At 37.7% G+C, this 16837-nt stretch overlaps 2 protein-coding genes across 10 annotated transcripts in view; one reads left to right on the top strand and one right to left on the bottom strand.

The window, feature by feature from the left end:
- Positions 1-168: 168 nt before the first annotated feature.
- On the top strand, positions 169-3125 carry elac1 (elaC ribonuclease Z 1). Its single transcript, XM_077561853.1, has 5 exons — positions 169-417; positions 784-990; positions 1067-1125; positions 2082-2292; positions 2363-3125. Exons 1-5 carry the CDS (start codon positions 261-263, stop codon positions 2848-2850), a joined length of 1122 nt encoding a protein of 373 aa, XP_077417979.1. The 5' UTR covers positions 169-260; the 3' UTR covers positions 2851-3125.
- A 553-nt stretch (positions 3126-3678) lies between these two features.
- The window catches only part of mier3b (mesoderm induction early response 1, family member 3 b), a 69617-nt gene continuing 56458 nt past the window's right edge, over positions 3679-16837 (bottom strand). For all 9 annotated transcript variants that reach the window (XM_077560374.1, XM_077560377.1, XM_077560376.1 and 6 more), the window contains 12 exons: positions 16776-16800; positions 11727-11872; positions 10120-10242; positions 9916-10039; positions 9013-9086; positions 8635-8707; positions 8405-8547; positions 7906-7987; positions 7467-7561; positions 7237-7364; positions 6993-7153; positions 3679-6894 (listed from right to left, as the gene is read on the bottom strand). In XM_077560374.1, coding sequence (XP_077416500.1) covers positions 6437-6894; positions 6993-7153; positions 7237-7364; positions 7467-7561; positions 7906-7987; positions 8405-8547; positions 8635-8707; positions 9013-9086; positions 9916-10039; positions 10120-10242; positions 11727-11872; positions 16776-16800 — 1632 coding nt within the window. In that variant the 3' untranslated portion in view covers positions 3679-6436. The remainder of the gene's footprint in view (positions 6895-6992; positions 7154-7236; positions 7365-7466; positions 7562-7905; positions 7988-8404; positions 8548-8634; positions 8708-9012; positions 9087-9915; positions 10040-10119; positions 10243-11726; positions 11873-16775; positions 16801-16837) is intronic.

Below are 16837 nucleotides of genomic sequence, written 5' to 3'. Positions count from 1 at the left end.
TTATTTAATAACGGACGACAAGACTTGCTTCGTCTTAACCCTCAATGTCCTTCCAAACCCTTCACTTTCCTTACAATAAATCTTAAACAATTTGATACAACTTTATTGAACAATTGTAAACGGACAATTTCCAGCCGATCCTTTAGTGTGACGTCATATGTAGGCGACCCAGATACAGTCTAGCAGCCCGATCACATCTGGTACCGACACCGCTTTTAAGGCGACTTTTGAAAACAAGCCGTCTTGCATCCTTAGCGGCCATGACAATGGACATGACTTTCCTGGGGACGGGCTCGGCCTACCCGTCCCCGCACCGGGGCGCCTCGGCTCTGGTGCTGCGGAGTGAGGGTGACTGTTGGTTGTTCGACTGCGGGGAAGGGACGCAGACTCAGCTGATGAAGAGCCACTTACGAGCCGGTCTGTCAGAGTCGCTTTAATGATGTAGTTGGAGTACTTAGTGTAAAACTAATAATACGATTAGTTAAATACAAAAAATAACTATCCTGCATATTTTAATAGTTACTTTCACAGAGAGGTAAAACTGAACTTCTACTTCGACTCAGACCACCGTTCCATCGCATGAGATGTATTCAAGGTCCCCCAATAAAACAGGAATTCTGAGACGCAAATAAAAAAAATATCAGTGAATGAAACCTTACAAGAATAAAATGCTATATAGTGTCAAAGTAATACTTACAGAAGATTTAAAAAAGAAAAGCTGTGGTTTACTTTTTTCTCATGTGGTCAAATACACAAGTACTAAAAGTAAGATGTGTGTCTTAGGTCGTATCAGCAAGGTGTTCATCTCTCACCTTCACGGCGACCACCTGTTCGGTCTTCCGGGCCTCCTCTGCACCATTAGCCTCAACTTGACCTCCGACCCCCAGCCGGGTGTCAAATGCGTGGACGTGTTTGGGCCCCGCGGCCTGCGTCATTTCCTGCGGGTGACGCTGGGCTTGACAGGCTCACAGCTGCTCTTTCCTTACGCAGGTCAGTGCCGAGTAAAATCCACTTATTTTCCATTTTGAATACAATTCTTATGCTGGATATTGCTCCCCTTGTGCAGTTCATGAACTGGAGCCCACACAAGACCAAAGTCCAGAGGAGGGTCAGCTCAGTCTTGAGGTTTGTGCTCCTCAATCAAATACTAATCATTTGATGCAAGTATTGATGTCGCTTTTATTTTTCTAGCTGAGAAGTAACAGTTCATGAAGTAAAATAAATAAATAAATCATTTAATAAATCGTTATATGTACATTCAATTAACAAGTGATAAATACAAATACATTGATAACTTTTTTTAAATTAAAATGTCACATTTTTAAATTATTTTTTAAATTATGTTATTAAAATAGATTTCAAATTTTAATTTATTAAATACATTTTTCGATATGAATATAAACTACATTAACTGATTATTTTTTGTCTTGTGTTTTTTCTTTTTCCATTTTTTAAATTATTTTTTTAATACAATAGACTATATTGTCCTTTTTGTTTATGTATTTTTAATTTATATTTTTAAATTAATGAACCTAAACGAAACAGCAATTATTTATTTTATTCAAAAAATTTTTTTACTTTACCCCCTCTTTTTTTAAATGACTATTTTGAGATAAAAACTGTGATTTTAAGTTTAAGTTAATTTATAAAACACATTAAAAAAAAATCTAATTTTTTTTGTGCAGTATAAAAAAAATCTATTTTTTAAATCATTTTTTAAACTATGTTATTAAAATCAATTTTTATTGTAATTTTTTAAAATACAATTTTGCGTATGAATATATTTTCTTTTTCAAAACATTTTTATGAATATTTTTTTTTAATACAATAGACTATATTGTCCTTTTTGTTTATCTATTTTTAATTTATATTTTTATATTTTTAAATTAATGAACCCAAAAAAAACAGCAATTATTTATTTATTCTTCTTTTTTCCCCCTCTCTTTTTTAAATTACTATTTTGAGATAAAATCATTGATTTTAAGTTTAAGTAAGTTAATTTATAAACGACATTTTTAAAAAGATAAAACTTTTTTTGTGTGTGTGTGTGCGTGTGCAGTAAATGTGTCCTTTGCACATAGACAACAGCAGAGCGCGGTCCTCTGCACCCTCAAGAGCGGCCCGGCAGAAGCATCTCATTGGACGTCTCATCCGACACTTACTTCCTGTTTGAAGACGACAAGTTTGTGGTGAAAGCCTTCAGGTTGTTCCACCGCGTTCCATCTTTCGGATTCTGCGTGCACGAACGCGACCGACCCGGAAGACTCAAGACAGAACAACTCAAACAAATCGGTATGCCGATAATTGGATGGATGGATCATTGAGTTGGAATTGTAAACATTTTGTTGGTCGTCCCCCTCAGGCCTGAAACCAGGTCCTCTGTATGGCCGTTTGAAAGCGGGTCACCAGGTTCAACTGGAAAACGGGCGAGTGATTTTACCCGGCGAGGTTCTGGAAGAGAGCGTCCCCGGGAGGAAGGTGTGCATCCTGGGCGACTGCAGCTCAGCGCCGGGCGGCGGTCTGGACGTCTGCCGGGGAGCCGACCTCCTGGTCCACGAGGCCACCTTGGGGGAGGCGCACAGGGACAAGGCGGTGGAGCACGGGCACAGCACGCCCGGGATGGCGGCGGCGTTGGCGCGGGCCTGCGGCGCTCGGAGGCTGGTTTTGTATCATTTCAGCCAGAGGTACAAGCCTGAAAAACTGCACGCAGACGGAGACGACGACGACGTCTCGGAGCTCCGACGACAGGCTGAAGAATTTCTCCGTGACGACGACGTGGAAGTCATTCTGGCAGAGGACTTTCTCACCATCGACATTCCTCTTCGCAGGACTAAATCATCTGCGTTATAACTATAACTTCTCCAAAGACACGAGTGGGTCACTTCATGAGAAAGACAAATGTCTTAAAGATGATAATGCTTATTCCTCGTTTTGACATTTTGTCACTCCGACAAAAAGACAAACCTCATGAGAATTCACCTCAGCCAGCATCATTATCAAATCATTGCTGACTTTAGCTGGGGATTTTTAAAAATACTGTATTTTCTAAAAATAAACACATATTCGAATGTCTACAATCTACACATTTTTCCATGTAAAAAATAAAATAAAAATGTGCAATTCTATATTCTGTTTTTATTGGTAATTTTTTTAAATCATCCATAAAAAAGTGTTATTCTTCACTTTTTGAAAGATTCTTATTCAATTGTAATTTGTAAGCAAAAAGTAATTTTTTTAACTCAACCAAATTGTATTTTTTTAATTCAAGCTATCAATTATTGTATTTTTCCTTTGCATTTCTTTTTAATAGTGAAAATCTCCCAACTTTAATTACAAAATAACTGTTACATTAAATATATAGCTATTTAAATATGAAAAAAATTATGAAAAATTTCAATATAAAAGTACAGTACATTCTAAATTAACCTATCAAAAATAAGGTACAAATAAAAAAAAAGTAAACAGCTTTTAGAGCACTTTTAAAACCAAATGCAGCTTTAATAGTGTCGTGTGTAATATGTAAACAAGCAGCTTCAACTCTACATCAACTTTGTTTTTTATCTACGTAAGACTAATAGTATTTTGAATCCTGATTTTTTTTTAATATACAAAAATACATGCATACTTTTATTTATATGAGAGGAGTGAGCTAAACCCACAAAAACGAACTAACAGTCATTTTGAACTTTTTCCAGAGCTTTTATTTCTGGATCTGTACACAAGGTATTAAAGTACAACAGAAAATACAAAAGAATGTTTAACAAAATGAGCGAGAAGAGAGAGCAAACAAACAAACAAACAGAATGCCTATTTACAATTCTTATAAACAATAAAGATAACTTGTGTTCTGGAACATTTTTCATAGTGATGCCTTTTTGATTGTCTAGAATTCTGAATATATTTTTCTGGAAGGTTTTATTCACAAAGGTTATCTATTTTTTTGTTTTGTTTTTCCTGTAAAATGACAAAAACAAAAATATAAAATTAAATTTGCTGTGCTGGCTTACGCGCACACATACACACACACACACAATCGCACACCAATAAAATATCACATTTTTCCAGAGTTCACAGAGTGGTGGAAAAAAACATACCACTTCTAAAATGGCCTTTTACATTCTGACATGTGTTTGTACAAACCACAGAGTGAAATAATAAATAGCACTGCACCGCTACCACCACCTACTGCATTTATATTAAAATAAAAAAAAATAAAATAAAAAATCCAAGAAACAACAGAAGTACAAAACGTCATCTCCCCTAACAGCAGCAGCCATCCCTTTTATACTATCGAGAACTTTTTTTTATTAAAGTTTTTTTTTTCCTTTAACATTGACGCTAACCAGAATAACCACTCATAGGCATTTTTCGATCTGGGGGGGCCAGCATGCGTGGGGAAAGCCCGTCAGAGCATCATCACTTCACTTTTGGGGGGGAAAAACAAGACCATGGAATCAATAAAGGTCAACAGCCGAAATGTTGGAAGTCCAACATTTTTGTGTGGGTTTTGCCTTTCCTTTTCTTGTAATGCCACATTTGTAATAGCTGATAAGAAAAAGAAAACAAAAACACGTTTTTTTTCCCCAATAGCGAGTTTGACCCAGGGACGGACCAATTCAGTTTACGTGATTTCAAATTTTTTCGAAATTGCGTTCCACGTTGGCGAATGAAAAAAGAAAAAGGCAAACAATCCCAAGTCAATAATGCAAAATACTCAAAATTCTGTACATATCTACAACATATGGCCATTTAGAAACAAACAGAATAATAATAATAATAATCTTTGTATGCACACAAATGGACAATTAGAGGTCAGGTCATTAGACGTTTTAAAGGCTACTTGCTAATTCTTATTTACATCGATGGAAAGGGTGAATGAGTCGCTCCTGGCGCGAGTGGGTGCGCATGTACAGCCCCGAAAAAATGAACTGTTCGCGTCACAATGCATAGATACGTGAAGACCCCCGTGCTAAAACATGGTACGCTCAAAAAAAACTAAACAAAACAAAACACACTTTCTGCTACACGGCCAACATTCAACAGACGCGCGCAACACAAAGACACAGCAGTGCGGGCATCAAAGGTTAATACTGAAATTCTCGGCAAACGCAACCTCCAAAAAAAAAAAAAAAGTTAAACATACTGTTTACGTTTTTTGATGCTATCATTGCTAAACGTAAGGGCAAATGTTCTGGTCAAAATGGAATAAATTCAAATGTCCAAAATACGAACATATAGTATCTAAAAGGCAGTTTTAGTTGATCATGGTCCAGTCAGAACCGACTAGAATAGCTTACTAAAAAAAACTGAATTATTGTCATAAACGAGCAGAGTTCAAGTCCAATCAAGAGTTGAATTTTGTTCCATGACAATAAGCCGGCCAATTAGTTGCTAGACGCGTCAAAATGACATCAGAAGTCTTGTACTTTTTAGATGAACATCTTTGAACCATGAAGAGTGCGGCTGGGGAAACTGGTGAGACGCAAACACAATGAAAATGGACAAAAACAAGGATCGTTAAGTGGATTTTAAGCATAGCAAGTGACCCGGTCCGACTTTTGCTCAAGCTTGTGAACACAAAGAACACGACAACCGGATTTGAACAAGTGCTCCAGTTAGCCAATTACAACATTCAAATGACCAATTGCTGACTGTTGAATATGAATGACATCAAATTAGGACCAAGTTAGACAAATTCCTTTTACAACTTAACTGTGACTTTTATGTGCTCGTTGTACAACTAAATGCTTTTTTGTTGTTGACAGTTTAGATCGGTAGTGCACACGCTTTAAATGCAAATAAGTTGAAGTCTTTGTTTCTTTTGATAGGAAATTTGTGAAATTTTTAAATTCAAATTTTTCCCTCAACAAGCATTTGGTCATCGGTTTTCCATTTTTAGTTGAAAACTATAAAATAATAAATAAAATGCGGGGCCAATTGTACACGTAATGAGGTGATTTGTCATGACTCGCCACCCGTGACGTCGTGCCACGAGTCACAAATCACAACGGGTGCACACAAATCAAAAACACGAAAGCTAGCAACATGCTACTGCAACGTACCTGTAAACCAAACACTGATTAAAAAAAATAATAAAAGTACCACTTTAAATAAGCACCTTCCCATGATTTTGGCAGCGGAGAAGAAGAATGGCAGGGCGCTGTAGACCAACCACACCGTGCATGGACGTTACCATGGCAACAAACATAAAATGGCTATTATAAACTCTTGAGAGAAATCAAGATTTTTAGTTCTATATGAGAGACATCACTGATGTCATAGTACACAAAAATGAAAACAAAAGTATATTTCTGTACATATATATATATATATATATATATATATATATAGCGATATATATATAATCATGTGAGGTCAGTCTTTTATGTACACGGCAAAAAAACCCGGGAAGAACGAAGAAAGAAGATGAGGAAGATCAGTCGGACTGAAGTGCTGCGGCGTGCTGCGCGTGGTGGCGCGCGTGGCCGCCCAAAAAGCCGTTGGGCTCGCCGAAGTCCGTGACCGACACGGCCATTTTGGCGCCGGTTATCCGGTGGTGGTGCGGCGCGGTCCGGCGCGCTTCAAAGTCAACGGCTAGGTTGCCCACCGAGACGTCGCCCATGAAGGAGTCCGGCAGCGCCATCTTGAGTCTCTTGGAGGGACGCTCGCAGTCCTTGGCCACGCACACGCCGCTCAGCTGGCCCAGGTCCGAGTGGTAGAAGCCGGCGTCCAGCATGTTGAGGCAATCGGCGTCGGCGCCGCCCGACGAGAAGCCCAACGGCTCGTCGTGGTTGAGGGAGGCGCGGTGGAGGCCGTCCAGCGGCGGGAAGCTGTACGAGTCCAAGCACGTCACTTCGGCCGGGCTGCAGACCGTCGCCACGCTGTTGCTCAGGGCTGACAAGAACAAACATGTCACAGATTTGGACCCGAGTCCTTGTCCAATCACATTTCTTCGTTTCAATATGTACTACTTTCCTATCCAGAATACCGACCTGTGAGGTCACTGGCAGTGATGGAGTTGAGCAGACTGAGCTGTTGATCCGTTGTGCTTTCCATCCTTCCTCCGCCGCCGCCGCCTCCTCCCGAGCACACGGACGACGAGCTGTCCACGGCCAAACCCTCCGCTTCGTCCACCAGCCTGTCCATCAGGTCTCTGGCCACCAAACGTGAGGTTTTGGTTTCATTTGAGTGTCGACATGTTCGCTGGAGCACAACTTGGGCCGGATGTCGACTTACGTGACGCCGGGGTAGCTGCTGTACTTTTTCTTCCCGAAGCGATTCTGTTGCACAAAGAAGTCGAAACGCTCCGACTTCTTCCACATGTAGTAAAAGGCGACGCATTCTGCTACCGTTCGTGTTGTCACCTATGATGGATAATGTTTTTTAAAAGCCATCAAGAATCACACAGGTGGCAATTTTTTATTTTTTTTTGCTGCTGCTCCTCACATCACCACGGCAAGACTCACTTTGTGTTTCTGGATGAGGTGAAAGTTCTTGTCGTACATCTGCAGACCATGTTCAAAGTTCTTGCACTCTTCTTCAGACCACGGGGGAGATTTTTCTGCAAGCATCAATTTAAATACAACGGCTTCAAATCAATGTTAATTTTTTTTGTGTTCGATAATCTAGCCAAGAATACTAGAATCTAGACTTGTTTATAAAGAGAGTAGCATTTTTTATTTAACATTTAGAACGGGCCTTTGTTGGTATTTTTGTTCATTCTTGACTGCAACTCAGGGTTTAGAGATGGTCGTTCAGTAACCAGAAGGTCGGCTGTTCGATCCCCGTTCTCCCCAAGTAACGTGTCGTCGTGTCCTTGGGCAAGGCACTTCACATACATTGCCTCCAGTGCTAGTCACCATTAGTTCCATTCACATTTTTGGCATTGTAATTTATTTGGCTTACCTTTCGAGGATTTTAGGTGGCTACAGTATTGCTCGAGCGCCTCGTGGGTGTTGTAGTTGCACTTGACAAGCTCAAGCAAAGCCTGCGTGAGAGGAGAGTAAAGAGGTTAAGAAAAAGATATGATTAATATGAAAAAGATGTCTCTTCATTCGAGACATGAACAGCGCTCCACAATGTCGTGTCCATCCACGTTAATGCTCATGACATCTGCTGCCTCTAACCTTCCTTGGGTCTTGCCATTTCTTCATTATTTGTATTTGAAACCGCACTTGACAAATCTAATGTCTTTGTAACATTGTACAAAAATGCCTTCCCCTGCCTGCAATAAACTTCTTGCAAAGGTGCAGTATTTCATTAAGAGTACAAGCTGTTACTGAAACAAACGGTAAAGACAGATAAAAACGTTGCCGTGTTTTTCATTAAACAAATACAGCATTGATATATTTGTCAAACTTGTGTGAAAGACATGAAGAATGAGCAGATTCAAAATAAGACTGACCTGTTCGTTGTCTCGGACATGCAGCCTGTCGTGCGTCACCTTCTCGTCCGTCGTCCTTGACAGCACGTCGGTCAGGAAGCTCCTGACCTTGCTCTCCGGGTGGGTGCCCGGGTTCCACATGAGCTCATCTTCATCGACATACGCTGCAACGCAAAGCGTGGGGGGCGTTAAGTCAAACGGCAACATTTTAAAGCAGGGTGAGTTCACTGAGAACAAAGAGTAGTAGTTACGTTTCTCGTCTTCTGTGTAGTGGCAGATGGTGAAAGGAACTTCCGCTTGGTACTCGGCACCCACCATTATTTCCTTTTTATACAAATACAAAACAAAATGAACATTTAATTACCGGTAATATGCAAGAGCAGAGGTGGGCATTGAGGGGCGGAGTCCTGCAGGTTTTGCATGTTGCCCTTCTCCAACACAGCTGATATATGATCAGCTCATCAGCAAGCTCCGCATAAGCCTGATAACGATCCTGTTGATTGGAATCAGCTTAAGTTGGAAGTGAGAAACCTCCAAAACCTGCAGGACTCCGGCCCTCGGAGGACCGAGAATGCCCACCTCTGTGCAAGAGCGACCTAATTTTCTGTGTTTCAAAATGTACTATGCACCTTTCTGGAGTCTTCTGGACTTGGACCGTCATCGTCACACTCGGAATCTTTATCTCCGTCAGAGACTGCATTAGCTGAAGGGAAACATTCGTTCGTTTCATTGTTGCCTTTTCAAGATCAAGATTCAATAAAGTGTCCAGTGAAAAGCATGCTACTCCAAATTTTGATTTACATTGCATCTGAAAAACTTTGCTTGGACTTAATTGCATTTGGCTAGAAAGCTACATTGGAAACAGTGAAACCTCCAAAGTGGATTTTTAAAATCATTTTTCCATCAGAGCAACACAGTGGAGTCGTGATTAGCCTGTCTGGCTCACAGTTCAGGAAATAATAAAACATTAAATTAAATGGAAACAATCAGAGCATGCAGGAGCGCTGCTATGATATTTTTGGATTTATCCCCCAAAAATTTCTCTTTGGTGCTCTTCAGTGGAGGGATCCGCAAAAGCATGTTCAAAAAAAGAGAGAAAACTGAGGCAATCAAAAGGTGTACCACGTAAAAGGCCTTTATTGCCACATGGCCAGCTAATTAAAAATTGTAAACGCGTTTCGGCCTTGGTTCGTCAGGGCGAGCTTTTATTTGGAACACCTTTGAGTGCCTCAGTTTTATCTCTTTATTAAATTAAATTGTTCTAGTTTAGTAGTTCAAAAATATTCACATTGAAACAGATATTCACAATGAAAATAAAAAATAACTACACAAAATGAATGCAAAAATAATGAGATATAATAATATATGTATTGTATTATTTAATTATTTATTAAACAATTAGACAAAATTTTTTTTCTAATAAAACAATTTATATATTAAATACAAATTAAATGTTCCTTAGAATAAATTTAACTTGGAATATAAGTAATAATTAAAAATCTAATTAAAGAAGAGTTGTGTTAGTTGCTTACATCGAAGTGTTCTGGGGAAGAAATCGGTGGCCTCGTGGGAGGTGACCGAAGGGGTGAGGTCATCTGCAGACGACTGGGTCTCCTCCTCGTAGTCGCCAGACAACAAGTCTTTAGCAATTTCCTCCTAGGAAGAAATGAGTCAGGCTGACCAACGATCTTCTCTTAAATAGACGCCACGCATCAGGCGAGGTGGCTGACGCTCACCTTGTCCAAAGTCATGTCGGGCAGCTCGTCGGTGAGGTCGCCAGAGGAGCTGTCTATACTGGAACCAGCCGAGGCCTCGTAGCGATAGATGGCCAGCAGCTCCTCCAGCGGCATATTACCCTCCTGGGGAAGAGGACGCACGGACATTTTTGTAGTCTCATTGCATACTACTAGTTAAGCCAAATATTTGCTGCAAAAAATGCAATCAAACAACTAAAAATAAAATTGTATATCATCATTTGTCAAGCCAGCACATCAAAATGATAGCAGTGATAGCACCAGTGATAGCAAAGAGGAAAAGACGAATGATAACCACAGAACGTACTGCGACATAGCTAAGGTAAAGTCTTGCTACTAAGATAGACGCAATATGACTCATTACATATCATATATAAATATTAATCTTACCAAGCAAATGCTAAAAACTGTTGTTCGCTCCCTCTCGTACAAAGTTGTCATTTGTCCTCAAAGGTTTTTAATGTTCTTTTAAATTTGTAGGTAGTTAAAAAGTGAATACAAATATTGCATGACCGTATTGCCCCTTCCAAAAGTATTAGAACAGCAAGTTCAATTGCTTTGTTTTTGTTGCCAACATTTGGAGAGAATCAAAAGATGAACATGAGACAAAAGTTAAAAAATTCCAGCATTTATTTCATGGTATTTACATCTAGATGTGTTAATTGAACCCACGCACTTTTCAAGTGAGCAAAATTGTTGGAACATGTGACTGATGGGTGTTTCTAGTTGCTAAGGTGTGGCTTTTGCCTGTGAAAATGGCGTTTGCTGTTAAGAAATCATGAAGACCAGAGAGCTGTCTAACTGTTGCTATGTCAAGTCACTCACTGGACAGCATGCTCGGTAGTACTGACACAAAAAAATAAAATAAAATATAGGGATGTACGATAATATCGGTGGCCAATAATTATCGACAATTATCAACCAATTTGACATCAAACAGATAAACGAGATAATAAAGAAATTTGCCGATAATAGACATGCTATCTGTCCATCTGTTGTGTTTGTGGCTCAAGTTTTGCCCAACTCCTCAACCCCTCCCCTCTCCTATGGTAGTGTCGCATATGTGTGACGTCATAATACGCGCAACCTCGTGTTTACAGAAGATGCATCATGGCGACATGGCAGTCACCAGAGTGGGCTTTCTTTACCTAAAATGTAGTTTTGTGTTGCATTTTTAAAAACATGACTGTTTTGTTTTGGCAAACTCAAAATGAGTTACTGGTTGTCTTTAAAGCAGATATATCAATCAAATGCAGCTTCATGGTGCTTTACACAATGTTTTAATGTATTTGTACATGTTACCATTATAGTTGGAGTCAAAATTATATTTGTATTTATGTTAATTTTGCAAACAATTATCAGCTTACTTATCGGTTATCGGCATCAGCACTTCCTAAATTATTGGTTTATCGTTACTGGTTGAAAATAGCACTATCGTGCATCCCTAAATAAATAAAGTACCGACACCCACATTCCTACACCCCATCAAGATACCGATCTAATAGCCATATTGGAGAGATGCAGAGAGACAGCCTCCAAATCAAGCAAAGTATAAATAATTCACAGAAATGTAATGTTATTAAGTTTACCTTCTCCAGATCTGCAATCTCAGAGCTGAAATTGCCTCCCCCTTCCAGAGATTCTTCCTCCTCTAGGGTCCTCTCATCATCGTACTCATGAACTAGCATCTCTGCAGTCGGGTCAAAGTCATGATCTTCTGACGACAAAGAGCCAACTGTGTCAGAAAGAAAGATAAAGATAGAAATAATACATTTTAATTACACCCACACACAACAAAAAAGAACATTGGATAGATTAGGGCAACATTGGAATTTACAAGGCATGTACAAGGTGAGTCACGAGGAAAATACACAAAAATTATATATAATATATATATAACTCATCACCCTGGCAACACTGCTGCCAAACATTTGGTAACTTTTATTTCACTTGAACTGAGGGAAAGTCAATCACCTCGACCATTGACCGCAATGTTAACTTATCAGCAAGAGCAATGCATTAATATTTTACAAGTTGTTAACCTTTGTCAGTTTTTAGCTGATAGAAAAATGTACAAATTCGTAAACTCGCCAAAGCCTTTGTGTGTTCAAAGCAGCAGGACTTCAAAGCCCGAGTAGGTGGGGCACAGATGGCGCTACACCAATATCAAACGTCAAAATAACAGTAAATTAAAAAAAAATAAAAAAAGATAGGGTCATACAGCATGGCACAACATTTTTTTATATATAATATGAATCATATCATGATTACAGCTCCACATGGGCAGTGCCTTTCGAGACGGCAGCCTCCCAGGATAGTAACATTCTAGCTTTGTTGTGCTACTGATCAACGCAAATAAAAGGCTTCAATCCCGCAAAGAGTTTCACAGTGAGCGGGGGAGCGTTGTCTGGGCCTGTACCCCTGTAATTTTTCTCAACAATTACCCGTGTATTTCTTTTTTTTTATTGGCTTTACGGCTCGCCACACCGTACATGACGTCAGACATATTCTTCAAGCCACTTATGTCATGGCGTGGCTGCCACCCATTGTTCAGACTGAGACACCACAGTTGAATCGAACAGTACCTCAAATGTGTATTTTACCGTAAGCATGAGTATGAGAGCATTGTATCGATTTCTCCACTGTGGATGCCATCTTGCTATGTTAGCATATTTATATTCTAGCAATTATCACTGGAAATAGTATGAAACCTCTGGGAAAAATGTGTAATTCTTATCTCTATTTGTCAGAGCATTTTCTCCTTTAAGGTTGTGATCTCGCCAAATGTTAGCATAAGAACTGTTAGCATTTGTGCTATTTTTTCACAACAGTACCTGACAGAAGGCCACAAAGTTAAAATCGTATGGATCTGCTTTAGTACTTTCCTTACTTAGGATGTTATTTTGCTATTTGTTAGTTTATTATGAACTGTTCACATTTTTGCAATTGTTTTTTGAAATTGGACTAAGAGATGACTTTTTGATGAGGCTTATCACAAAGGCTGCGATTTGACTGGTTATTGGAAGAAGAGCGGAGGGGTTCAGAGCAGGCAAAGACGGCAACAATTTACTTAGAGCCTGCTGCACTAGGTGTGCATTGTTTTCGATGAGTTTTCCACCTCATGAGACCTCGAGGCAAGTAATGTTTGATCTTCGCCTCACAAGGTTGAAAAAATAAAACAAAACTTCACCATGTGTATTGTATAGCTTGTGTTGCTGCGGCTGCCGTCGCATGTTTGAGCATGTGACTGCTTGTGTGCGCGCGCGTGTGTGTGTGTGTGTGATGGACCTGTCATGCGAGCCACTACAGCTGTCTGATGTGTCGCCCTTTAAAGGGTTGACTTCGATTTACACATGTCTGAGGTCTGTGCACGCGCGCAGACACGAACGATAGCATGAGTTCTATTTGACCAATCAAAACGCTTCCCCTAATCAAATGAGTTGAAAATGGCAGCGCCCTGCAAAATTGTCAGCAATCGGCATATTAATTGAATAAATAAATCTGTATGTGGCCAGACTTTGCGTCACCCGAAAACATGAATGAAACTCAAGAGACAAAATGATGTTCCTCCTGATTTAATCAACACCGTTTGCACAGAAAAGTCTGGCGAGCCGCCAGGCTAATAAAGCGCTGGGGGAAAGTCTGTAGTATATGTAATAGTAACACATGTATGGCAAAATTATGTTGTGATGAACGCTTCCAAGACTGCAGGTTGAATGAAGTATTAATTACATTTACACATTGAAATGCTGTAGATAAACAAATTTTCATATGAATATATCATTTGTCTTTTTCTTTATATAATACATCTGATATTGTTATTTGCCTCAATATATAATGTATAATAGATATGACATTATTTAATCAACATTAACTCATTCACTGCCATTGACGGCTATAGACGTCAAAAATTCATTTGAACTATTTTTATTAGTTTAACATTTTTTCCCACTTGTTAACAAGAGTATGAAAACCTAGACATTTTTTTAATTGCACATTTAGAACAGATATAAAATTTGTGATTAATCAAGAGTTAACTAGTGAAGTCATGCGATTAATTATGATTAAAAGATGTAATTGCCTGACGCCCCTAATTTTTTAATATTTTTTTTTCTTTAAAAAAAAAGAAAAGATTAATAACAATTTGGGGCGTAATTTTTTTTCCGTAATTAATCGCATGATTTCACTAGTTAACTCACAATTAATCAAAAATTTTATCTATCTGTTCTAAATGTACAATAGTTTTTTTTGTAGGTTTTCATAGTCTTGTTAACAAAAGTGTGAAAAAAATGCTAAACTAATTGAAATTGAAATTAATTTTTGACATCTATAGCCGTCAATGAATGAGTTAATTGCTTATTTGTAAAAAAGAAAAAAGAAAAAAGAAAAAAAAGTATAAAAACAAGTACAACAACAATTTTTAAATCAGGTACAAGTACAAATGTAGAAAATAAGATTGCAATTCAAAATGTATATGTAAGCCTTTGTGCTAATTTATATATCTGTAAAAGTGTTATCTTATCAACTAAATGCACAATGCTGTTGGCATATCTATGCACATAAGTGCAGCTGTTAATATACGTGCAAGGTTATGTTTTTTTTTCTTGTAACGGGGTAGGACTTGATAAGTTTTTTTACTTCTTCCTACTCCCGTTTGAACATGTAAGCTGTGCTTAATGATGAGCATGTAAGTAAAAAATAGATATAATTTATTTTAAATATTTTAATTGCAATATTTCTGTTGCTGGTTTATATGTTCAATAAACAAAAACGTTGGAAAAGGAACTTCAAAAAAACAATCAGAAAGAAAAAAAAAATCTTATTTTTCAAAATTGTTCAGCCCTATTTAAAAAGTTCTCCAAGGCATGCCTAAATCGCAATTAACCCCCTACAAGTGAGAATTTAGGATTATTTTTAGTTGTTGTAATTTATAAAAAAATAAAAATGCTTTAAAAATGGGCCATCTTTTTTTTCTTTTTTACTTTTTATCTCAAAAACAACTTATAGAGTTCATAACATTATTTACAATTATTCTAGTAATATTACTTTAAAAAATATATAGGACTACTTACGAACTATACCACTTAAGTTCTAAAATATTTACCTCTTTGAGCGACTATAAAGGTTTTTTTTATCTGGAAAATCTATCACATTTTAAAAAGATCAAATTTCTAAACTTAAATGGAGAACTTTATTATCGTATTACTTTAAAAAACATGAGATCTTATCTAAAAATATTCAGATATGACAGCGTAGACCATTACATACTTGCAATTTTGGCATCCGCGGATTCACCTATTCTTGGGTTTCTTTCCAATATGTTTTACAATTTAAAAAATAATTAAAAACACATTTTTTCAAGACAAACTCTGTGTTGTTTGAAACACTGTTGTTATATGCCTTGTTAATAGCCCCTCTCCAAATAATTATAATCCAGCAATTATTCACAAGTTTTCACTATTTCAATATTTTCATTATTCACGGGCCAGCCCATTGATTGCGAACAGCAGGGGTCCTGCGAATAGCAGGGGTCCACTGTTCTTAATTTTGAAAATAGGCAGCTTTTTAATATCACAGAATATACAAGCATCTTTATGCAATATTACAATTTTCATTTTGAAAATACTACTTCATACTTAATTGTACAAAGAAACTCAAACATATACAACTACCTAAAATGATGAATTTCAAAAATATAAGTTTTCCGGAAACATTCTTATTTTTTTTTAGCATAATGACAATATACCTGTATTATTACAACTAATCTTGAAGATAAACAATTTGGACAATAAAATATTCAACTTTATTCTCATAAGAATACTACTGTCAGTAAGTCTTCTTAATTGCATTCTAGTAATATTACTTCGCAAAAATTATATAACTGTTTTTAATATTACAACTTAATTTCAAAAATACAGTTGATTCCCACATATTCGTGGGATAGCGTTTCCAGATTCACCTATTAGCCGGTTTTTTTTTTGCGTCAACCATTTGCGGATTTTTGCTTTTCGTTCGACGGATATGATCCTTAACCCCCATGAATTGCGAGCTCCACTGGAAGTTTCTCATAATTTAACATTAACCTTGAAAATTTTTTTTCTGCAATAAAAATGTATATCTTCCTGTCAAAATACACATGTAACATACATATCACAGGTGTCTGGCCAAAACCTTGCACCTCCAAAATCGTCACTTTTCAGGAGACCCCAAAAACGACATGATTTTTTCCCCCATTAGCATTGCATCATCAAACACAACAAGCCATTTTCAACACTTTAGATTGCTCAATAATTCGCAAAAATGACAGCCACACGTTTGGATTGACCAAAAGTATATTGTTTTGAAAAAAATATTTTTGCATAATTGTGATTTACGATGTTTTGACCCGACACCGGCAATGTACGTATAATCTTGTAAAGGAAATTGACTTTAACTTTAATTTCCTACATATGGATTTATAACTATATATTTTTCTTGAAAAATACACAATTCGTAATATTAAAACCCTAACCATGTTTTTTATCTTGAAAATATGCCACTGTTTTATTAGGGCTCTAAACTCGACCCCTAGTGGGTCCCTAAAACTCATTTGTAGGACACCAACCGCATCACTCATAACCTTTTTCGTATACACTTACCTGGACTTGAACTCCCAATGGAAGCCTAGGAAGAGGAAAATCGCATCATTAATTACACTTAA

This window comes from Vanacampus margaritifer, chromosome 3 (genome assembly GCF_051991255.1).
Source record: "Vanacampus margaritifer isolate UIUO_Vmar chromosome 3, RoL_Vmar_1.0, whole genome shotgun sequence".
Lineage (NCBI taxonomy): Eukaryota > Metazoa > Chordata > Actinopteri > Syngnathiformes > Syngnathidae > Vanacampus > Vanacampus margaritifer.
The sequence above is the reverse complement of the archived record's forward strand: the minus strand, read 5'-3'. Positions and strand labels throughout refer to the sequence as shown.